Below are 25,429 nucleotides of genomic sequence, written 5' to 3'. Positions count from 1 at the left end.
TTACATAATTTGCTGCCTAGACTTATCTCTTTGCCTGTGACCTGACTACTCTCTTTGCTTTACCTGTATGTACCCGATTGCTCCTGTGTTTGACCTTTGCCTGCCTGACCATTCTCTGTTGAATAAATACTGCATTTGGATCCTTAACTTTATCGATCAGTGTCCTCGCATGACAATATATCCCTATAATTATTATTAGTGTGGAAAGGCATCATACCGCCCCGATGTGTTCGCTTTATCTAGAAACTGCAGTTAAGCGTATGTTTAAGAACATTTTTGGCGTTTCACAAAAAGAAAGTAAGCTGAAGCATGTATTTCCACATAGTGTTGCAAAATCCGGCAACACTTTAGTTTAGGTCCCAATTTACAGTATTAATAAACCATTAACTAAAACAACTAGCTTAATAAATTAAGCTACTAATTAGCTTTTTAATAATAGTTAGTACCGCAGAAGTTGGGTTTTGATTTTGGGTAGAATTAGGGATGCAAAATAAGATCACACTTCTGCTTTCTGCTTTGTAAAATTCTACTTTGTAAAATTAAAGAAGCTGGATATGTTATGTAGAAGGCATGTCTTCGTGTGGTCTGTTTCAGTAATGGGACCATATGTCAGAAGAATCCTATGTGATGAGCTCGGAGCTCCAGCTAACTCTGCTGTGAACTGTGTCCCTCTGGAGGACTTTGGAGGCCAACACCCAAACCCAAACCCTGCTTTCGCTGGACCTCTGGTGGACTCCATGAAGGGGGGAGAGTTCGGCTTTGGAGCTGCTTTTGATGCAGATGGGGTGCTTGCTTCTTATCATCTCATAATCATTTACAAATGATTAAGAAAATTATACAATCTCAGAAAAAAGTGAAAACATCAGAAGAATTACGGTCAAGAAATGAATCAAGTCTGTTGAACCAAATTATTGCTGGATTATTTCCAGCTTCTTTCATTGCAGTTCTGTATTGTTTTTTATTCCTTTTATCTTTTGTCATTCTACTTTATCCTCAGTTAAACATATTTCCTAATATTTCTACATTTTTTTAAAAATGCATTTAATGCTGTCTTAATGCTTACCACAACATTTACTTTAGTTAATATGTATTTACAGTAAAAACTGTAAACTTGTAAAATATTATTACACTTTATTCAGAAGGTCATCATTCGCACTCATTAAATAATTACTTTGTATAGCTTTTATTTGACATTCTTCTGTGATACAAAACAGAGATGTTTCGGCACAATTCCTTTCTCAGACACGCTGTATGGCACCAAGAGCTTGCTGACAGGCCCAAACCAGCTGAAGATCTGAGTAGATGCGATAAATGGAGGTTAACACTTGTGGGCAGTTGCAAATATCCCACCTTATGTTTAATGTAAGAACATTAGTAACTTATTCATCTGCACAGGCTCATTTAAAATATGTGCCTCAGCTTACGTTTTCGTGAAACATAAAATACGTTGCTCCGGGCATGTTTCGTTATGTTTCCGATGACAAATCCACTAGTTTGGCGCTGTCTACAATCTTTGCAAATCTTACGTTACCTTGGGTGTGTTTTGTTGTACATTTCACATACACATCCTTCTTGTACACATCCATGAGAAGACGGGGCTTGTCGTTCAGATCACCCAGCAAACCATTGACCTAAACTCAATTACAAGTGTTTTCAAAAGCAAACATTAGAGAAAGGTGCACTGTGACCACATAGTTTACCTTGATTTTACATTATTTTAATCTCTTTTTGTGGAACTGTGGAATACCAGACTCAAACCTGAGCACGCCACATTCTACTGAACAAAGTGAGCTGCCAAGCAGACTGACCACACAAGAAAAGTTGTCCCGAGGAAGGCGTTGTGCCGAAATGTCTGTGATTTGTATCACAGAAGAATGTCAAATAAAAACTATACAAAGTAATTATTTAATGAGTGCGAATCATGACCTTTTGAATAAAGTGTAATAATATTTTACAAGTTTACAGTTTTTACTGTAAATATATATTTAATAAATGGTTTGGTTAGTATTAAGAAAGCATTAAATCCGTTTAAAACTTATTGAAGAAAAAGTCTGAAATATTGGGAAATATATTTAACTGGAAATAAAGCAGAATGACAAAAGATAGAAGGAATAAATAAACAATACAAAACTGCATTAGAACTGCCATCATGACCTTCTGAATAATCTCGCAGTGCAACCTTCTTTACTGAATATTATTACACTTAAAAATAACTTTCTCTTCTATTTTTATAGATTGCTATACTATATTATAATATATACAATGTAAAAAACATCCGTTAATTAACAGTTTCTGTATTTTGTGTTTCACAACTGCTTTTTGTTTGGACCTTGATCACTGCTCTGTCTAAATTTTCAGCATCATTACTTTTTAGATATCATATTAATATGCTGATTTGCTGTTCAAAGGGATAGTTCACCCAAAAATGTACATTTTCCCACCATTTACTGTAATTTTGTCTTTCTTCTGCTGAATAATATAAGAATAATAAGTGCATTCTTAAGTGTTTTTTCAGATTACAAACTTTTGAATACTATATTCTTGACTTTTAGATAATTCAACACGTGTTTTATCATACAACAAATCAATTGAAAAATCAAAAAAAAAAAATCAATTAACTTACATTTAGATTTTAAAAAGCATGTCATAGAGTTATGATTAGACAACAAAATTTATTGTTGTATGATCTTGGCTGTGGTTCTGTCACGTACAGGATCGTTACATGATCATGGGTGAGAACGGGTTTTTCGTGAGTCCGTCAGATTCGCTGGCAGTGATGGCTGCAAATCTCTCCTGCATCCCTTACTTTAGTCAGAGAGGAATCCGAGGATTTGCCCGCAGTATGCCAACTAGCACAGCCATTGACCGGTAAGAAAATCTTCCTTTTTTTTTACAAAATTAAAAATTAAGCTTTTTTAACCAACAGTATTCATAGAAATGTAAGTTTTGTATGTTTAATAAGTCCTGATCAAAATATTAGATGTTTTTGTTGTATGCCAAAATTCATTACAATATCAGGTAAAGATCATATTCCATTATCACATTTTGTAATATTTCTTACCGCAAATATCAAAACTTAAGTTTTGATTAGTAATACACATAGAGTAGAAATTAATTTGGACAACTTTAAATTTTTTTTAAATTACTTTAAAGATTTTTCTCAATATTTAAATTTTTTTGAAACCTCAGATTCCAGATTTAATCATTATAAATCTCAATTTCTGTATTAAAGTTCGCTTATGACTGGTTTTGTGGTCCAGGGTTACATACATGTACATACTCTTTATTGTAATATATAGTCAAAATTAAAAAAAAAAACAAGCAAAAAATATAAATAAATATATATATATATATATATATATATATATATATATATATATATATATATATATATATATATATATATATATATATATGTGTGTGTGTGTGTGTGTGTGTGCGTGCATGCGTGCGTGTGTGTGTAATAAAATGTGAACTAAAAACCATGTGGGGAAAAAGTCTAAAAATGAGGAAAAACTGCAAGATATAAGCTCTAAATCAAATATAATGAGACAAATAAGAAATAAACAAGAAATAAAGTCAGAATTTCTCAATAACATTTAAACTTGTAAGAAATAGTAGTTCAGAGAAAAGAAAAGACTTATAACTTCTGAGTTGTGAGAAATAATTCTTAATTGTTAGATGAAAAAAGTCACAATTAGCATTTTTATCAAATGGCTTTTATCCAAATAATTTATAAGCTGATGATCCGGGAGGAAATCATCCATCAGGATTTTTCCCACTGTCTTGTGCAAGTTGCAGAGCGGTAAAAGCATTAGTGATGAGGCCAGAGGTTACAGTGTGGAGACTCACTCCCTAAGAATAACAGTGTTAGCTCAACCCTGCGCTCCTGCACACACCATTCACCCCACTAAAAATAACCGTCAGGGTGCATCAAGCTCAAGACCTGCCTAGATCTTGTATATATATATCAGCTTTAAAACTTAAAAAAAAATTACTCTGTAACTTTATACTTATTGATGCACACTTAAAGAGATAGTTCACCCAAAAACGGAAATTCTGTCATCATTTACTCTTCTCTTACTTGCTTTAAACCTTTACAAGGGTCTTTCTTCTGCTGAACACAAAAGAAGACAGACATTCTAAAGAAAGCTGGAAACCTGTAACCATTGACTTCAATAATATTTGGAATATATGGAAGTCAATGGTTACAGGTTTTCAGCTTTCTTCAAAATATCTTCTTTTGCGTTTTTAAAGTTTTATAACCACTTTAGGGTGAAGAAATAGTGAATAAATTTGCATTTTTAGGTCTGATGTCATACATCCTACTAATTTTAACAAAATGTCCTCTTCACACTCATTCATGCCTTGACAGTGCATAAAAACAATAATAATAATTCTTTACATTTATATAGCGCTTTTCTGGACACTCAAAGCACTTTACACATTTGGGGGAATCTCCTCATCCACCACCAGTGTGCAGCATCCACCTGGATGTAACGGCGGCAGCCATATTGCGCCAGACCGCACAACACACACCAGATGATTGGTGGAGAGGAGACCGAGTGATGAAACCAATTATGATATGGAGATGGTTTGGAGGCCATGATGGACAGAAGCCAGTGGGCAATTGAGATTTTTAACAACCACAGAAAGTCAAGATCTCGATTTAACGTCTCATCTGAAAGACGGTGTTCACTGAGCAGTATAGAGTCCCCATCAATATACTGGGGCATTAGAACACACAGAGCGCAGGTTGAGCACCCCTCTGCTGGCCTCACTAACACCACTTCCGGCAGCAACCTAGCTTTTCCACATGGTCTCCCTTCTAGGTACTGATCAGGCACAGAACTGATTAGCTTCAGTGGGCAACCATGTGAGAGTTGCAGAGAGTAGAGACGGTCATATATATATGACATGTTCCATATGATCCAAAATTCCAGGGCTTGATAAAAACAAAGCAAAACTTAGTGTATATAACAAAAATCCTGACATTTAAAATTGTGGAAAATAATGAGAGATAAAATTACTTGAACTACAATCATATACCTTCGCCTGTGACGTAAATATAAATGTTGTTTTTGTCTTACAAAAAAGAATTTATCGAGTTCTATTAACTGATTCTGACTGTATCTGACAGTTTTGGTCTGGAAATATTCACTTCGCCAAAAGAACTTAAATACAGGCCTGGTGCTTAGATTAGATTAGATTAGATTCAACTTTATTGTCATTACACATGTACAAGTACAAGGCAACGAAATGCAGTTTAGGTCTAACCAGCAGTGCAATATCAGCAAGTGCAGGATACAGGTATAAGTTATAAAGTGCAGTTATAGAAAAACCATGGTGATATTTACAGATGGATGTACTATCAACATTATATACAGGTTGTATTAGCTATGAACAGATTTACAATAAATTAATATATGTACAGGATACTATTAGTAGCAGAAGTGTGCAGATAGATAAACATAATTATAAATGTCCATGTGCTGTGGGTATGTCCAGTTCAAATAAATGAATCAGTGCAATGAATATGTGCAAACTTTAAATGTGCAAATGTTAAATAGTGCAGTGATTGTGAGGAGTTTAAGTTAGAGGAGTGTGGGGGGTGTATTGGGGGGGCAAAAGAGTCAGTGAGGGGCAGAGTTCAAAAGGAAGACAGCTCTGGGGAAAAAGCTGTTCCTCAGTCTGCTGGTTTTTGTCCGCGGGAGCCTGAAGCGCCTGCCGGAAGGCAGGAGAGAAAACAGTCTGTGAGCAGGGTGAGAGGTGTCCTTAAGAATACTGCGTGCTCGTCGCAGACAGTGTTTCTTCTGGATGTCCTCAATGGCTGGCAGTGTAGTCCCTGTGATGCGTTGGGCAGTTTTTACCACCCGCTGCAGTGCCTTACGCTCAGCAACAGAGCAGCTTCCATACCAGACTGTGACGCAGTTGGTCAGGATGCTTTCTATTGTGCAGCGGTAGAAGTTCACCAAGACGGCTGATGAAAGCTGGTTCTTCTTAAGTTGCCTCAAGAAGAATAGGCGCTGGTGAGCCTTCTTGACCAGGCTGGAGGTGTTGGTGGTCCAGGAAAGGTCCTTTGAGATGTGGGTCCCCAGGAACTTGAAGGATGAGACAGGCTCAACGGCCATCCCATTAATGTGGATGGGATCATGGGAGCCTGTTCGTCCCTTCCTGAAGTCCACAATGAGCTCCTTGGTCTTGCTGGTGTTAAGGAGCAGATTATTGTCGGTGCACCAAGTGGCCAGATGCTGTATCTCCTCCCTGTAGGCAGTCTCATCATTATTGCTGATTAGACCAATCACTGTGGTTCCTATTAGTTCCTATGACTACATTTCTGAAACTACCCAGTGTGAAAGCCACTGTGTACTAACGAGTTAATCAATTTTATTGAAAACACTTTATTTTAAGTCACAATTCATGCTATTAACAAACAGTTAACTAAGACTATTAGCTAATTAAACTGATAATTGCTTAATAATAGTTAGGAAGGTAGTAGTTGGGTTTAGGTTTTTAGTAGGATTGGGGATGTAGAATAAGATCATACTTTATAAGCGCTAATATACAGTTAATATCTTCATAATAGGCAGGTAACAAGCCAGTAGTTAATAGCCTGAATTGTGACCTAAACTAAAACCAGTTTAATAATTTATTTGTTTATGTTTTGTTTTGGTTAACCCTTTAAACAAGGAGTTCAATAATGGACAAATCCACTGTATTAGTTCTCTTCTATGCACAAATCATTGCAGCTTCCAGAAATGACGTGAACTTGACTCATATAAAACACCCTGATTAAAGGAACGGTTCACCCCAAAATAAAAATGATGTCATCATTTATGAACCCTGATGTCATTCCAAACCCCTGTGACTTTCTTTCCTGTTTTGTTTTCTATTGACTTCAATTGTACAAACAAAAAATATTGGAACATTTCTGAAAATAAGGAACGTTCTCGCTTGACTCACACTTCCAGCAACAGTATTTTGGAGTGAACTGTACCTTTAATGCTGGCAGTCAAATAGGAAGTGATGTTATTCACTGCTGACCAATCAGTCATTAATAACAGCCAAGCTGTGTATTGTGTCATAACCCCAGAAATAAGGCTGATTTCCTCCCATCAATATTGCTTTTGTTCTGAGGGCCATTATTCACTTCCTGGAGGCTTTGCGAGGTTGGTTCAATGTTAGAAACACAATGTCAATGAGACTTTAACTACTGGTGTATCTCAGATAAAAAAAAGAGAGATTGAGTGTGCATTTTGGCCTTAAGCTGTACATTATGAAGTATAGCCATAGCTAGTCATGTTTTCCATTCTGTAAATGATAGTTAAGTAATAACCCACCCAGCCTAGAGACAGTTCTTAAATTGTTTCCTTTCACATTGAAGTCACTCTTCAAAATTAAGCCGTTGCCACTCAGGCTAAAGATGCGGTCACAGATTTTATGTTGCATTCATATTGAAAACACTAGGAAGGGTTGACACTAGGCAGGATTGATTTTAATAATTTAATAGGGTAAAACACAGAGGTTTAAAGCATAATTATTTAAGATAGCAATTCATTTGTATTTTGCTACTACACAGTGATCCTTAAATAGAATATTGTAATATGTCTTCAAAGGATTCTTCTTAAAATATTTCTGGCAATATTTTGTAGTATTATGAGGTTCTGGAAATCATCCTAATGAACTACTTTTTTTGGCTAAGGAATAAATTGTAATTAAACAAGACACGTTATGATATTTGAAAATAACTACAACTACCATCATGCACATCACACACACCAGTTCCTGATTATCTCTGATTACACACACAGCTGGTTACTCATAATGAACTTATTACCTGGACTTTATATTCACCTCTCTCTCTCTCACACACACACACACACACACACACACACACACACACACACACACTGCTGAGTCTTGTTTTACCCTGTGTAGCATTACAAAACATTTTTACTGGTTTATCTTGCCATGTTTTGACCCTTTGCTTAGGTTATTTTTTCCGTTGTCTCCCTGCCTGTCTTAATTATTCGCCTGTTTCTGACTACGCTTTAGATTACCTCCATCACAAGTGTCAAACTCAGTTCCTGGAGGGCCACAGCTCTGCACAGTTTAGTTCCAGCCCTAATTAAACACACCAGATTAAACTAATTGAGCACTTTAGGCTTATTTGATACCTACAGATAGGTGTAATAAAGCAGGGCAGGAACTAAACTCTCCGTCCAGGAGATGAGTTTGACACCCCTAACCTACATGCTCCTGTTTGTTTCTGTTCTTGACCATTGCCAGCACGACTACTCTTTATGAAACTGCATGTGGATCCCCAACTCCGTTGTCAGCGTTCTTCCATTACAATATTAATATAAAACTTAAATTTAGTATTAGAAACTGCAAATGTAAATTTAAACATATAAATTATTTTATTTTATTTTAATCTAGTTAAATCTTAAAGCAGAACACAAAAATAAATACAGTTTTTTTTTTTGTTTGTTTTTTTTTTAGCATTTATTCCAATCGCATTTTTCTTAACATATATTTTACATTAATAAGAATACAGATTAATATCCAAAAGATAAATTTGTTTTGTTTATTTATGCTTTTGAATTGCATTGTGGGACATTAATCTTTCCTTCCGGCAACTGTTGATGTTGAAAAGTTACTGTTATTGACTATATATATATATATATATATATATATAGTCCATACAATAGCATAAAAAGAACTTGCAGTTTATTTTGTACAAACAAAATAAGATTATAAATGTCACTTTTTTTAACCCACAAAGTTGGATTTTATCACAAACCGTAGGTCGAAAAAGCAAAGCAGAGATCAAAGTCCTAATGCAATTCATACTCATAAATAAACAGAAATACAGAAAGTTAATAAAAACATACGTGTACAGTAAAAGTAGTACTAAACGGAGTCATATTTTATAGTTCTTGAGCTCATGATAAAGAATATGTCTGTAACTCGAGTATCTCTTTTGACAAACCTGCATCACAGTGTCCACACTGAGCAGTTTTTCTGAGGCATGAATGTCTCCTGCATGGGTGTGATTGTTGGATGGAAGCGTTTGTGCTGCTGTAAACCTTTTTAGGCGAGGAGTGAGTGCTGGGCTGTGGTTGTGTTTATACTTCAGAGCTCTCAGGAGTGTGTGTGTTTGTGAAGTGGCAGTGGAGATAATCTGGTGGAGCATGTGTGTGCTGTAGGTCCCGCTGTGTGTTTGAGTCTTGATATGTGCTTGTATGAGTGTTTTTGGAATGGATGGAAGGATGGAAAGGAAACATCTGCCGTGCTTCCTACACATGGGAAGGGGAAGAGAATCAATGTGTGCTATCAGTGTGACCATGCACTGAGGATGAACTGCTGAAATATGGAGAAAAAAAATTGATACACGAGACAATCCAGTCTAACTGTGACTGCAGTGGCAATTCATTTAATGGTGGTTTGACAAAAATACATATTTGTGTTTAATCCTGAAGCTTTCTGGATTTATGAGTGAGTCATTGAATTATCTACTCAACTAGTTAGTGCAATAACACAGAATCATCAATGAATGAAACAAGCAACTCTCTTAATGAGTCGCTGAATCCTTCACAGAACTAATATGTTGAACAACATTGAGTATGTTTACATATTCACCAATAATCCCATTTTAATGCCATTAAGACAATACTCTGATTAAGAGTTAACCATGTAAACAGCGATTTTTGATTCATTTAATCTTATTAAGGTCATAATCGAACTAAACAGAAATTGGATTAAGGTTTGCTGATTTTATTTGCATTATTGAAGTGCAGTACAGACATGTAAACACCGCAATCAAACTGTTACCGTCGTGTCAGACTTTTTGCAGGATAGTCTACACACAAAGCTGTTTGACACATGCAAAAAATAAAGAGTTGAGTTAACTTAAACTTCTAAAGCAACTAGCTGCAAATAAATTTCGAGTTTATTAAGCTTCAGTGGTTGAGGTTGTGCCAAATTATTTTTTTAAGTGAGTGAAAAGGCTGGTTTAAGTCAAATATACTTTACTGAATAATTTGGCTCAACTTCAACCACAAAAACTTAATAAACTTAAAGTTTCTTTGCAGCCAGTTGCTTTAAAAATGTAAGTTAACTCAACTTTTGTATTCTTTACAGTGGTAAACGCTCAAGTGAAGAAATCAAAATTCAAAGTCTCCTCAACTGAACTTTTTACTTTCGTTGAACAAACAGTTCCAAACATGCAGTTAAATAATTTTTATGAGTAAATTCAACTTTGAGCTCAAAAATATGTCCACCTAACTTAGAATTTTAAACTGAGGTAACAATTTGTAAGTTGGATATTTACAGTGCACTATTCTCTGCATTTACTGAGTCAGTGAAGGACTGCAGACACCTGTATAACGAAATGCAGAGTTTTTTTTTCCCCCATACGGCGTGCAGTATCAAATTCCATTAAACCTACACTCTTCCTGCAGTTCGCATCCATTATCTTGTTTGTCACAGGGGTCACGCATGAAATGTTCCTAAATGACAGTGAAAGTGCCAAACTGCAGTTAAAGTCGACAAATTAAAAATGAAACACCCAAAATTATATGAAACTTTAGAGAAAACGTGGACAGCGCGGTGACACAGTGATGTTAATCGAATTATGTGCTGTAAAATGTAAAACAGGATCATGAAAGGAAAGCAAAAAAGCAACTCATGTAAACACCTTAATCATATTATTGGCTTATTCAGATTAAGGCAAATAATTCGATTAATGATGTCCATGTAAACGTAGTCATTGATTCCTTTAGGAACAGATTGAGCAAATGCCTTTCTGGGTGAGTCATTGAATCATTTATTCAACTAATTTGTGGAATCATCAATGGATGAAACAAACAATTGTCTTAAGTTGCTGAACCTTTCACAGAATTAATATGTTGAACAACATTAATTCATTTAGGAATAGAGTTAGTAGATGGCCTTGAGCGAGTCACTAAATCTTTAATTGAGAAGTTTTCTTCAACAATGCTGATTCATTTAGAAACAAAATGCCTTTATGAGTGAAAAACTTAATCCTTCACTGAACAAAGTTGATCAAAAACATTGATTTATTCAGGAACTAATGAAGTGATTGTATTAATGAAGGAATCATTGTGAGTCACACTGATTCATTAGGCAATGAAACAAGCAACTGTCTTAAAATTGAGTCACTAATTTGTTAAATGAACCGAATTGTTCAGCAGCACTAATGTTTTTCAATGAATAAAATAACCTACTGTTTTAAAGAGTGAAGTACTGAATTATGAATTGAAAAGATTTGTTCAACAACATTGATTCATTTGAGAACCAAATAAGCAGTTGTCTTTATGAGCAACTCATTGAATCTAACACTTAATAAATTGTTCAACAACCTTGATTCATTAAGGAACAAAATAACTCATAACTCTCTTTATAGTGAGTCATTGTAAACAATTTGCTCATCATGCTTGTTTCATTCAGGACATAAAAGAAGCCACATTTCAGTTTTGCAAATAAAAATGAATTTTAAATGCTAACAACAAAATTTGTGCTCAAATTATATTGTGTACAAATTAAAAGTGTTTTTTTTTTTTTGAGTCCTTACAATTTCTAGTCATGACGCTATTACACACAAAACACAAAATCACCTCTGATAAGATAAACACTCTCAGAAATAAAGGTACTAAATCTGTCACTGGGATGTTACCTTTTCAAAAAGTACATTTTTTTCCCCTAACAGGTCATTAAAGGTGCGTATTAATACCTAAAAAGTACAAGGGTGTACCTTAAACCAGGGGTTCCCAAACTTTTCAGCTTTTTAAAAATAACAATGCCAGCGACTCGCGACCCCCAATATACTCTGAGGTGGTTATAAATATACAAACCTTGCACACAACAGTGCACTCACACCAATAGGCCCAAGTCTATCCATCATTTAACTTTGAAGAACGCAACTCAGAGACCATTCTCCATGTTCGGTAGTGGCCTTTATTGATTTTTAATGTATGTAACTACCATAAAGGTGTCAGAAAGTTAATTCTGGTGCCATAAAATCAATCTGCTGTGTCTTTAATATAGCATATTCACCCCAGGGGTTGCAAAAAAAAAAATCAAAAGCCTAATGGCCTTTTATTTGCATGCTGTTGCTTTTTTAATGTAACTATTAACTACTATTTTTTTCTGTAGGTTATGGATAAAATATGTTAATTCTAATAGTTTAATAATGTGAATTTGATATTTGGAAATCTCCAAATGAGCCCCGCCTGCCTACCCCCCCTCCTCCTTCATTGTCCCGTGACCCCCACTTTGGGAACCACTGCCTTAAAGGTACAAACGTGAAGCTTATAGCTACAGAAGTACACCCTAAAGGTAGTAATATACACCTGTATGGTGCAAAAGGTAACACCCCTGTGATTTTGTACCTTTAAGTGTGTATGAATATGGATTTTTGAACCGAAATATGCATAAACAGTTGGTTCTTTATTTATTTCTTGAAGCTGGATGCTAAGGTGTGTTTTGAATATGTTGCTGAACTCTATGCAGCTTTATTAAAGTCACCATCCTTTATGTGTCAAGTTTCTCACTACATTAGACTTTATAAGGCAGTCAGATCCTGAAACTATTTGTTTATAATGTAATTAAGCAATTTCAAGCACCACTGGCATTCAAAGTCTCACTTTCAGAAATCTTTTAATATACCTCTCAGCGAGGAATGCAAATGAAAATCATTTTAGTATGTCAACTCGTGGGAACATTCTGCCAGTTGATAATTGCCTTTTATTGCCAGATTGAGGTTATAGGAACAGCTGCCGACTTTAAAACCCAGCTGAGCACATGTTTCCAAATTCCTCTAATTCTTTTAAAGACAGAATTGTTCATTAAAATCCAGTCACACCCTCAACAGCGCAAACACATATATATACATGTCAAATATTTCCAATGCTGGGTTAGAGATAGCGCTGCTTGTGTTGGCCACAAACATGAGAATAAATCACCGAAAACAAGTCAAGGGGTCAAAGACTCTGGTTTTTCTGTCTGCGTGCCAGGCTTTCCATCCTACTCCGCTTTCCCTTGAGTCAATAACACTTGTTTTCCCATATTTAGTAATTCCACCCATGAGTAAACAGCTGCATCCTAACTCTTCTCATTTACATCGGCTCCCTGTCATCTGTCCCTTCATCCGATGGGATCTCAGCAACTCATTACCCATAATGCCAGATTGCAGCGTCTGAAAATAGTTATGAATCTTGCCAACTCTCCAAGATCAACAAACAAAGGAGGAGACTTGTAATTGCGTTCCTACTCATGTTTTTGATGAACTCTTTCATTTTGACACCAAATGTCTTTTATTTTCATAGCCATGAATGATTGCAATTCCCAAATACAAAATAATAATGCCGTATGACAATATTTGTTGAGAAGGAGGCTTATATTTTCCATTTCTGTGACAGTTTAAGGAAGTTAAACAGGTGTGGAGGACACACACCGATGATTAAAGTGCTGTTTGCTCGTCCAGGCTCATGGCTGAATCTCAAAATAAATGTCAGCCAAAATGTCAGCATGGTTTCTTTCGGCTTTTTGCCTTATAAAGACACAGGATTGAGAAGATTAAAAGTGCGGGTTGATTAATGAATCAGTGCGGAGGACAGATACCGAATGTGCTACCAAAATACTAAACGATCATTACCTTGACGTCCTTATTTTTTCACAGTTTTGTCATTTGTTTAGCATTTAGTCTAGTAGTCAGATATAAACATGGGTTAGCCATTTATAGTCTGCTTTTTAGTTCGCCTAATTTCTCATTTTCCCCTCAATCCTTTACTGGGGTTCAAATGGAAGATGAAAAGAGGGCTGAATGTGTAGTATTTGTGTTCAGACAGCATGCCTCTTCATCTTATTGTAATGCAGAGACATTCCCTGGGCGTCTGAAGCTGAGATTATCCAGAGCTCAAGTCCTGCTAACACTTATAAACACACGCTAAACATTTGGCAGAATGGCTTAGAGCTGAAAGAAGAATTATTTTACTTTATTTTATTTTTATTTTCTTATTTTATGTCAGAGAGAGCTCAAATATGCTGCTTATTACAGTTTTTGACTCTTCTAAAGCATTAAAATACCATAATATGTTTGCGGATATTTAAGAAACATGCTAAGTGAACATACTTATTTATCTAAAAAACATTGCTGAACTAAGATATTCTGCATTGAAAATGTGCTTACGGTGCCGGAATGTCTGTCTTTGTTTTGGTCCCTTTAACCTGCCCATTGCCAGTTTAGCCGATTATGTTTCAACACCCTGGGTTGCCTTGGTGTGAGTCATTCAGTCTGGAAGGCTCTTAAAGTGTGCATCCGAGACTGAAATGCGACCTCCGATGTACAGTAACACCCTCCGAAATGAGATGCAGATTTAGAGTTATACATAAGGTCATTAATAAGCATGTAATATAAATATTAATAATGTAAACATTAGGTAAGCAGGTTACATTTTCCGTGTCCTAACAACATGCTACGTGATGAGATTTTCAGTGATAAGCAATTTGGCTATTTGCACCGGACGCAACACAACAGAAATTTAAATACAGCCATTCAGAAGCACGGAATAGTGCACTCACTGCACTCTAACACAATGGTAAGGTTTATAATCTAATTAATACATATTAAACCTCTTCAACATTATTAAATGCACATGCTGAATCACTGATGTGTGTTGGTTTGCACTGAGTTGTAGTTTTAAAGTTAAATTTCAAACAGTTTATTTTATTTTCAAGATCTGAGGTGAACTATCCACTGCTGCTTTCAGTAGTATCACAATAAATGTCATGTAAAATGGCGTGCAAACTCACATTGTTAGCATTTAACACTGAATAATGCACACGAGGTGTACCTGAGGTAAACATTGTCAATGTATCCTGTTGTTCAGCTGCAAGAAATAGAAGCTGTTTCTAAAAAATAAATTTAATGTGTTGGTTAGGACAAAAACTCTTTGAAATATGGAAAATATTACAAAAAACCCATGCGGTAGCTTTTAACAAAACTTAAATCTGCCTTTAGGCTCGAAAGTTAGGCACTCTTCTGTTAATGTCGTCAATCTGGCAACCTGCACTTGCGTGTGTTTTGAACCAGGCGTGCAATACCTAGTTCAACCACTGTGTGTCAATTTTACGTACCGCACCTTTAAGAAAACACATGCAAAAAGAAAAATTCCACATGCAAATTCTCCCAACAATGCAAAAAAAGTGCACTACAAATAGTGCAAACCGCAATTTCTTTTCTCAATTTGTGAGTGTTTTTCTATTTACATGTGTTTTTGAGCTCTTTCTGCCACCATATAAAAATATTAAACCAGGGATAAACAATTTGGCCATATGAACACATGTATAACATTGTAGCTAATATATTTGAACACATGTACATATTTGTAATTGCATTTTACAATATTTTAACATTGTTAAATAGATAACATATTTTATATATGTGAAATCCAAATGTGGGTTCGTATGTCATTTATGTAATTCGCATATATCCAATATGCAGGTGGATTTAAATAGATTCCAAAGACCCTCCACTCAGAGAAATCAGAAGAGTTGTGAAAAGTGAGCAAAACCGACAGATTAAACCAAAGCGATGACACATTTAAACATTTATAGTGTACCACTGCAGTCTCATATAACTAATTACACAGTGTTAAAGACACTTTGATAACGATTTGATGCTTTTTCCCAGTGAGAGACCATCTTTGTTTGAGATTTGATCTTGTCCAAATAAACTAGGACTGCGCTGGAGTTTTCAGTCTTCCTGTTTGTTTTGTAGGGTTGCTAAGGCTATGAAGGTGGCGCTTTATGAAACGCCCACAGGCTGGAGATTTTTTGGCAACCTACTGGATTCGGGGAGGTGTTCATTCTGTGGAGAGGAGAGCTTCGGGACAGGTGGGTGTCGTGAAGTCCTTCGAGCTTCACATAAAAACACTTTTAGAGCTAAAGAGTCATCATGAATGTTTTGTTTTAGTTTTTCCATCTTATAATGTTTCAAAACCTTTTTGAAGTTTCTCTTCTAACGAAAATAAAGCAGGATTTTGATGTTTTTGCTCTTGTTTAATTTAACATAAAGCATGTTTTTAATAACTGTGTGTAGATTTATTTTTTAGAACTATGCATTGGTCTTTGTATATGACAGTTTGGCATAACAAATTAATCAAGAGGCGGTGTTAATTAACACACAGTGGCTTAGAGGTTAGCACTGTCGCCTCACAGCAAGAAGTTGCTGGTTTGAGTCCCAGCTGGATCAGTTGGCATTTCTGTGTGAAGTTTGCATGTTCTCCCCACGTTGGCGTGGGTTTCCTCTGGGTGCTCTAGTTTCCCCCACAGTCCAAAGACATTCGGTATAGGTGAATTTGGTAAGCTAAAATTGACCGCAGTGTATGTGTGTGAATGAGTGTGTGTGGATATTTTCCAGTACTGCGTTGCAGCTGGAAGGACACCCGCTGTGTAAAACATATGCTCGATAAGTTGGTAGTTAATTTCGCTGTTGCGACCCCTGATGAATAAAGGGACTAAGCCGAAGGAGAATGAATGAATGAATGAAATAATCAAGGCATGTTTTCTTCTTTTTAAACTATTTTTAATACTCAACATATATATATATATATATATATATATATATATATATATATATATATATATATATATATATATATATATATATATACATTGTCTTAAAATATGAAAATATATCATAATAACAATATTATTTTCAAAAGTATGATATATTTTTTATGTTTAGATTACCATATATAGAACTTTATATTCAACCTAAAAATATTGACACATGCCATAAATATAATATTTTTAAAACTATAATAATCCAGACATATTTCTTTTTTTTTTTTGCAATTATTTATAAAATATGAATATATGTCATAAGTGATGTTAAGGCAAAATTAGTGTATATAGAGAGTGTAACTTTTTTTGTATATTTTAATGTCATCTCAAAAAAGGCCTTAATGTAGTCAAATGTTGCATTGATATTTTAATGGGAAGTGGGACACTGACAAAGGAAGTGCGAATTCAAATGCAGGTTTATTAAACAGATGGTTAGGCAAGCAATGGTCAACACGGGCAAAAGGATGTATACAGGAAATCTAGAGTCGTAGTCAAATAGCAGGTGAATGGTCAGTACAGGTAGGCAGCAGACAATGTAAAACAAACAAAACAAAGCAAGGTTCAAACACGGAAGGCAAGGCAAGGAAAAACGTGTCGTAATGTTCACAAACAGTATAAAAAGACTCAGCAAAGAGGTGTGTGTGTGTGTGTGTGTGTGATGTATTTTAAGTCCATCTAATCAGTCTTTGAGCAGCTCCCAGCTGTGTGAGTGTAATCAATCGTGATCTGGAACAGGTGCGCGTGTGTGTTGTGCATGACTGGAACTTGTAGTCCATTTACCAGCGGATTTGTAGTCCTTTAGCGATCTGCCAGGATTAGATCACTGGTGATTGTGACAAATACGTTATTTAGTTCAGTGATGTAAATCCTATTTTATTGTATAGCAAAAAATATCAGAAAGAAATCTCTTTGATGTAACGTATTTGCAAAAATAAATCAAAGTATTGAGTTATGTTCTTAAAGGGATTTTTCACCCCAAAATCATGAACATTCTGTCATTTACTGATCCTCGTATCAGTCCAAATGCCTTGTTTTGTGTAACAAAAAAATGGTAAGTTATGACAGAATTGTCCTATTTACATTTCATTTTTGTTCGCATTTACATTTCAATTATCCTATTTACATTCATGTCAAATAAATGCATTTTATATATTGAATATTTATTTAAAATAAGAATTTTCCAATACAGTCAAGTCTGAAAGTATTCATACCCCTGGAAAAATTCTGAATTAAACTTTTATTTAACCAGAAATATTTATTTATTTATTTATTTTGATGACAACTGACAAACAAAAGATATTAAGATGAAGTATCATTGTGGAAAAAAATATTTCTTTAACTAGCTTTAAATCCAAATTTGCCAGGGGTATGAATAATTTCGGGCTCGACTTTTATATATCTATTTAAAAGTACCGCTTTAATTAAAATCCACAAAGCAAAAAATACCAACAGTCGTAGAAACTTCCACAAGTGAAGGTAAGCCCCTGTCTGCCACTGAATGCTTGTGTTTTGGTGGGCAGCTGAATGTGGAATCAGCAACTGGTGCTGAATGATGTTGCTGGGCAGAAAGACGCTTGGCTCAGCGGGTGACAGGCTCCATCTGTAAAGCCTCTGAGTTTTTACACCGTCACAGAGACCTTGAGTGAGACACTAGGCTTTGTCTGTAGGTGTCATAAGAGCAAACCCGCTTATTATACATCATGATTTGACTTCACTTCAGGATTACAGTCCTGTCATGAGCCACTCATCTGGAGAATCTTTTTGTTTTTCTCCATTCCTGCCAGTTAAATTGTGTCAAACAAACTACTTATCTAACTTTATCTTGGCCACAATATGCTTTGTTTGAGTTATGGAAGTAACTTCTGTTAAATGTAAATCAGAGAAGAATTTCTTTCAAAAAACTGGGTGCAATTTTCCATATACTGTAGTATACCCATCTAATGTTAAAAGGCAGCTTATTAAAATTAACAAAAAACCCTCAAGATAAGTCATTCTGCAGCAATATTATGAATGTCTTGAATAGTACTGTACTGTATGATACTGGAAAAAACAAAAAAAACAAAGAACAAAGCACAGTGAATTCGAAATAACTAGCAAAATAGCCACCGATATACTTGTGAAGTGTAACACTATTTATTATTATTATTATTACTATTATTGTTATTGTTATTATTTTATTTACATACTGACATAAAGCAAAATAAATCTTATTCCACCAATATGGATTATTTGTAGTGCGTCGTTATTATGAAATATTATATGTGACTTGTCTTTAATACATCGTATGATTCAAAAGTACAGATTTTTCTTTTATGCTAAAACACTATTCGAATATTAAGTAAATATAATGTTCCATGAAGACATTTTGCTAATTTTCCACTGTAAATATATCAAAACTTAATTTATTATTGGTAACATTCATTGCTAAGAACTGAATAATTTGGACAACTTTAGGAGATTTTCTCAATATTTTGAATTTTTTTTTAATCATCGAATTCCAGATAATCCATTTCAGCCAAATATTGTCCTTTCCTAACAGAACGTACTTTAATAAAAAGCTTAATAATTCATATAAATCTTTGTATGAATCTCAGTTTCATAAAAGTAACCTTATGCCTGGTTTGTGGTACTGGGTCAACTATTAAAATAGTATACAAATATTTTATTTTGTTGCGTTTTATTTTACTTGTGTTAACTCCTCGCCTTTATTAAACTTCTAAAATAATGCATCCAAGTTAATTTTCAGTCCTCAAAAATCTATTTTGCATGAAGAAACAACCTCGTCTTCATCACAAACTATGAAAGTTTAGCTTTTCTCTTATCAGTGTTGAGATTTTCATCAATATTTAATCAGTGGGCAACACTCGTTTTGTGAAGGGTATATTTTCTAATGCTAAAAGTATCTGCATAAATGTAAAATGTTTTTAGATAGTATTCATACACGTTAAAGCAGCAGAATAATATTTTGTGTGTGTAAGTGTGTGCATGCGTCAGTAGTTTTAGTGGTGTAAAAATGGTTTTCATTCCCAGCACAGTGCTGGCTTGCTGCAGGAATTACTCTGGATTCATTCCGCTGTGGCGACCCCTGTCATATGCTGCATCCCTATTCGCATACTTATACTATGCCCTTAAAGTTTGTACTCTTTTTGTGAAGGAAAAGAATATACTTTTGAGTGTGTAACAGAAGAGTATGCAACCTTTCGTCAATAACAGATCGCTATGTTGCTTAGTTATGAGCCCTGTCAGTCCTGTCAGTCATATTTAATTTTCTACCTAATTGGAGAAGCAGCAGCAGGTTAATCTCCCCATCACAAGTCTTTCATGCACAGAAATCTCTCTAGGTCTTTGGATAATTATGCATTCAAACATTAATGTCCAAACACGTCTTTATAGAAGTTCAGTATTGTTGTTGCAGATGAAATGTGACACAGAAAATGCGATTTTAAATATTTTCCAGTAGGCTATATATTAATTAACAGTCATACAAACATCTTTACTGAATCCTCTCTACTTGACGGTTGGTCTCGCGCGTCCATCATGTTTGTAGTTTACACTTTTTACCCACGTTTGTAGTTCTAATGGAATTCACGTCAAAAGAGCAATGTGGGCAATATCAGCGATTAGAGTATTAATGGTTCTACACTTAAAATTTTTACTGGAAATAGTAAACCATCCTGGAACCTTTGGCATTCTCTTTTCAACATACTATAGTTTGGGGCATACTGATTCTTCTTTCAAATACTATTTAGGATGGATATTATGTGAACTGGGACGCAGCAATAGACTAAGCTGAAGTAAAATTTATGAAAATGGTTTCATAGCTGGCAGGTCCCAAAGGACCACAGTACCCTAATGTTTACAGTGTTCATAAAAAATGAAAGTGATTCACTTTTTGTAATGCTGGGATCATTTTGGCAAAAGTTGCCAAAACTCAAGATAAAAGAAGATTGTTTAGGGTTTTTTCTCCTTTAAAATGGTGTAAATTTCAACCCGTTAATCACCAGGAGGGTTAAGTGGAAGTTGCCCAAACTGAAATTGCGATCAGTAATTTGCAATGCAATTGTCACGTGGAAAAAGCTGACTAGACATGTATTCAAAAAATGTTTTGCATGTGTTGGAAGTCTTGTGTAAATGAGTGTGTCTATGGAATACTGGAACGTTAAGAAAGTTTCCGTTTTGATTGTGAACCAGATCGCTTCTGCGTCACGTTTATTGTTTTGTGAGCTGAGGGAATGTCAACAGATTATAGTCTGACTTGCTGATAGATGTGGAAATCTGCTGTTTGAAGTGAACTTGATTTGAGGGGTCAAAACTAAGTATACAGCAACTTCTGGTGTGATACAGTATGCGGTAGGGATTTCTCAGCACTCCAGCAGCTTCTTCTGACATATGATTACATGAAACAAACCAGATCAAAAGGCTGAAAGTCATATGAGAGTATGCCGAATATAAATCTAGCAGAACAGGGGAGTGAGGGCTTTTATTTTGCCATTATCATGTCATGATTTAGATGCATTTCAGCTTGAAATATGAGTCATCTCATCAATTACAACTTGGCATTTCAGAGTCATCTTGTCTTCAAAGCATCTTTAAAGTTAGTTTTTTTGTTTAGACATGCATTTGCCTCTCTGGTTATTTACAGTAGCTATTACAATGTGAATCAATGGATGGAGCTAAATAGCAGTAGTAGATTTTCTTTTTGTTTTGGAAGATTGGCTTTAATGTGATCTGTTTTAGACGAATGAAAACGGTGTGAGTTCTGAAACTTGGTTGCCGTACAATGACTTTGTAAAAGATATGGCTGTAAAAGATATGGACATAGTGTCCGTGACGTCACCCGTAGGTTTCTGAAGAGCGCAAATGAAGCAACAAGTAGGCGTGGCCAACCGTCGCCATTTTGTTCGTGCATCATCGCACCCACCGCGGGTGACCAAATAAGGGCAAACAGGCAGAGGGGGAGTGAAGCTACAACCGCCTTCTCGCATTTAGGTAGACAGGCTTTTCTTTATGAGAAATGCTTAATACTTGATCACCTGCGACTTGTTTGTGTTCTGACCACATGCGCTCAGCTGTATACTATGTCAATACAGTGTTTAGACTTTTAAAAACACTGTTGTAATACATTGAACCACTAATCATTATTCTTATGATGTTTTTCTACAGAAGGAAAGCGCAAATGACTTCCAAATACTTCAAATATAGTCCATGTTAGTGAATGCAAGGTTATTTCTGAAATCCAGGCATAAAACTGTATGACAGCGTTTCAGATGACTGTTCTATAGCCTACAGCTAATCAATTTGTCAGATTCTGAAGTGCATTACAGGTCTAAAGAAAATTATAAATGATAAATTATCCTAAATAAAACAAATACATTTATAGATGTGGTATATCTGATAATTGTAGGAAATAATTCCAAAAGGCAATTGACTGTGTAAAGCCGCATAAAACGTCACAAAAATATGATGTATTTGCAGAGTTCAGCGGCTAATCAGCCAGAATCAGCTGAGGTGGCGAGACAGTGGCGAGACACCCTTAATTATGCAGACTTAATAAAACTTAATATAAACGAAACGATGAGTTATAAAAAAATTCACCCCCTCACAGTTGTCATGAAGGGGAATATTAGCCATATGCACCAAAGCCATATTTTGTACCAGGCTGTAAAGATATTTTTATCAGCTGTAAAATTGGCCAATTTACCATTGCAGTCAAAAATCATCTGGATTTCCTGGAGCCAGCCCCCAAAGGCGAGTCGATGAATTGCAGTTTCGGTTACTTCCGTATTGGCTTCCCGAGGGAGAGCGGGAGGTTGCTGCTTGGTTAAAATATAACAAAAATGTCTCTATGAAAAATGCTAATTAACTTGATAATAACTAATTATTGAATTTTTAAATGAAATGAGATTCACAATTGCAATCATGTTCTTATTCATAAACTATTGCATTTGATAACCAATCAATGTACTGATAAATACCGGGTAAATCATACAATCTACTTCCAGCTTCATGTCATTTGCACAGTTTTGGTCTTGAAACAACTTGTGTTGTAAGCACTGATAATGTTTCTGAGAACCAAAGCAGCTAAAAATCATGCGTAAAACTCGCCTGTGACATCACAGGAATAAATTATGTTTTAAAATATTTTAATGTTACTGTTTATTCATACATTCATTTTCTTTTTGGCTAAGTCCCTTTGTTAATCTGGGATTGCCACAGCAGAATGAACAGCCAACTTATCCAGCATATGTTTTACACAGCGGATGCCCTTCCAGCTGCAACCCATTACTGGGAAACATCCATGCACACGTATACACTACAGCCAATTTAGCTTACCCAATTCACCTATAGCTCATGTCTTTGGACTTTGGGCGTCACCGTGACACCCATTACTGTGTTTATTGTATATTAAATCCAATACAATGCAGCCTTCCAACCTATCAAAACACGAGTGTCTAATTTTCTTTCAGGTTCAGACCATATTCGAGATAAAGATGGTCTGTGGTCAGTTCTGGTTTGGTTATCCATCATGGCAGTGCGCAAGCAGGGAGTGGAAGAAATAGTGAGGGATCATTGGGCCAAATTGGGACGCAACTACTTCTGCAGGTGAGCTGAACCCAAAATATTCCCAAGAAAAAGTTCTCCCAAAACAACATCAGCATCAAGATCTCTTGAGATATTTCAGGATAGTGTGTGTGTGTGTGTGTCTGTGTACATACAGCAGCAACCCCCTTTTCCTTTGAGACGCAGTAGACAGCATCTCTTTATCTCCAGGATTGTTTTGCCCTTTCCCATACACGTTTCCCACATTTCCCATGTTTAGCTCTCTTCGTAGACATGAGAGAACCCTGGGAGCTCTTCTAATAGTAAAGAAGCAGTTATTTATTGCTGTAGGTTACGTTAGTAGTCTTTTTTTTCTCTGTGACAGGTTTGACTATGAAGGAGTGGACGGCAAGGCAGCGTTTTACCTCATGAGAGATTTGGAGGCTGTTATCACTGATAAAGCTTTCACCACTCAGAAGTTTTCAGTGGGCAATAATGTCTACAGTGTGGAAAAGGCCGATAATTTTGAGTACATCGACCCAGTGGATGGCAGTGTGTCAAGGAAACAGGTCAGTTCATGTCAAGTTACAGTCTATGTGTTTTCCATTTTCACTTCAATTCAAACAGGAAACACATCTTTTTTCTATTTTTCTTGGTTCAGAACAGCATATTTGGCTCAATGTTTTGCAGGGCTGGTTTTAGGTTCAAGTGGTATGGTAAAAGAATTGGAAGCAAGCAAAGAATGACTGTTTGTAAGGCATACAGTGCCATCTGTTGGGAAAATCTAGCTTAGAATTAATTAAAAGAATAATCATAGTGTAATCTCAAAATTGATGTAGAATAATTTCTTGGTTCTGTCATGGCACCTTGCACCTTATGCAAACTCCCTTGTCATGTAAGCAGGCACTCAATGTCTGCTTCGTGACCCCGTTTACCACTGGTAAGTTCTAACCACTCCGATTTACCAAATCGGAAAGTAAAACCCAGTCTCTACCCAGTTAGCTAGCCAATGATTCCAGTCTATCCTATGTCTAGCTGTGGACAAGCATGACCTCCTGGCCTCCCGCATTTCCCTTTCCTTCCTAGGAAATTGTGCCCACAACAAATATCCCACCTAGATCTGTTATCAGTGCTCTCCCATAAATATGGATCTGCCAATATGGTTTCACTTCACTTCAAATTGAAGATTTGTTCTCAAAATTAAAAATGTAAAAATCAAACTCTTTTTCCCTCCTAAAATCAAATTTACAATGAATTAAGATTTTATCTCTTACCAGGGAGTCCTATTGCCACTTTAGTTTGTTTTTTGTAGATGCCTGTGGTGTTCTTCTCTGGACCCGACGGTCGGTCCCTCATCCCTAAACCTAGTCAGGCTAGGGCTGTGACTGCTAAGTCCAGGATGTACGCTCATTGTCCGCTCCTCGGTCTAAAAGACACATCAAAAGATCCCACTTCTGACACCAAATTGTTGTGGCAATTTCAAATAAAGAGACTCTTACTGATCATGACACAAAGTCTTACAAGGTTTACTTCCAAAAAGATTTTATTCTTTGCAAAGAATAGGTCTGACAGTCATACAGGAACACCAGTTGCTGCAGAGTGCGATCCACAGGCTAGCCAGATACCAGGTTTTATCTTCTTTCCCCTGCTTCAAGGCTGACTTCGTCACAGTTGACAACTAGTTCTCTTTAGAGCATTAGATTTTAGAGCCAGGATTTACACATATTGTATGCATATGTTCAAAAGCAGATGACCACCTTCTGAATGACCCTTCTTGTAATATTTGTTTTTGTATCATCTTTAGGAAGGCATGTTTCTAGTAAGAAAGAGAAGTTTTATTGAAATCATTGATTTAGTAATAATTAAAAAGAATTTTTCAACCACAGTTTGCAATGCATTAATTTATCCCAGTCCTAATGTTTTGTTGCTAAATAGATTTACAATGCCTTTTCAGTGTCTATAAGATTTCTTTTATTGTATTAAAGAAAGCAATTAGGGCAGCATGGTAGCTCAGTGGTTAGCACTGTCGCCTCACAGCAAGAATATTTTATAATTGGCCATAGTGTATGAATGCGTGTGTGAATATGAGAGAATATGGGTGTTTCCTAGTACTGGGTTGAGGCTGGAAGCCTACTGCGTAAAACATATGCTGGAATAGTTGTCGGTTCATTCAGCTGTTGCGACCCCTGATAAATAAGGGACTAAGCTGAAGGAAAATCAATGAATGAATGAATAAATG

At 35.8% G+C, this 25,429-nt stretch overlaps 1 protein-coding gene across 1 annotated transcript in view; it reads left to right on the top strand.

Annotated features, from left to right (window-relative positions):
* pgm5 (phosphoglucomutase 5) overlaps positions 1-25,429 on the top strand; it is a 44,817-nt gene that overhangs the window by 8,141 nt on the left and 11,247 nt on the right. Inside the window, exons 5-9 of the mRNA XM_056463447.1 lie at positions 595-785; positions 2,714-2,868; positions 15,803-15,918; positions 23,118-23,253; positions 23,576-23,759. Of these exons, the coding sequence (XP_056319422.1) occupies positions 595-785; positions 2,714-2,868; positions 15,803-15,918; positions 23,118-23,253; positions 23,576-23,759 (782 nt within the window). The remainder of the gene's footprint in view (positions 1-594; positions 786-2,713; positions 2,869-15,802; positions 15,919-23,117; positions 23,254-23,575; positions 23,760-25,429) is intronic.

This window comes from Danio aesculapii, chromosome 8, assembly GCF_903798145.1.
Source record: "Danio aesculapii chromosome 8, fDanAes4.1, whole genome shotgun sequence".
Taxonomy (NCBI): domain Eukaryota; kingdom Metazoa; phylum Chordata; class Actinopteri; order Cypriniformes; family Danionidae; genus Danio; species Danio aesculapii.
The sequence above is the reverse complement of the archived record's forward strand: the minus strand, read 5'-3'. Positions and strand labels throughout refer to the sequence as shown.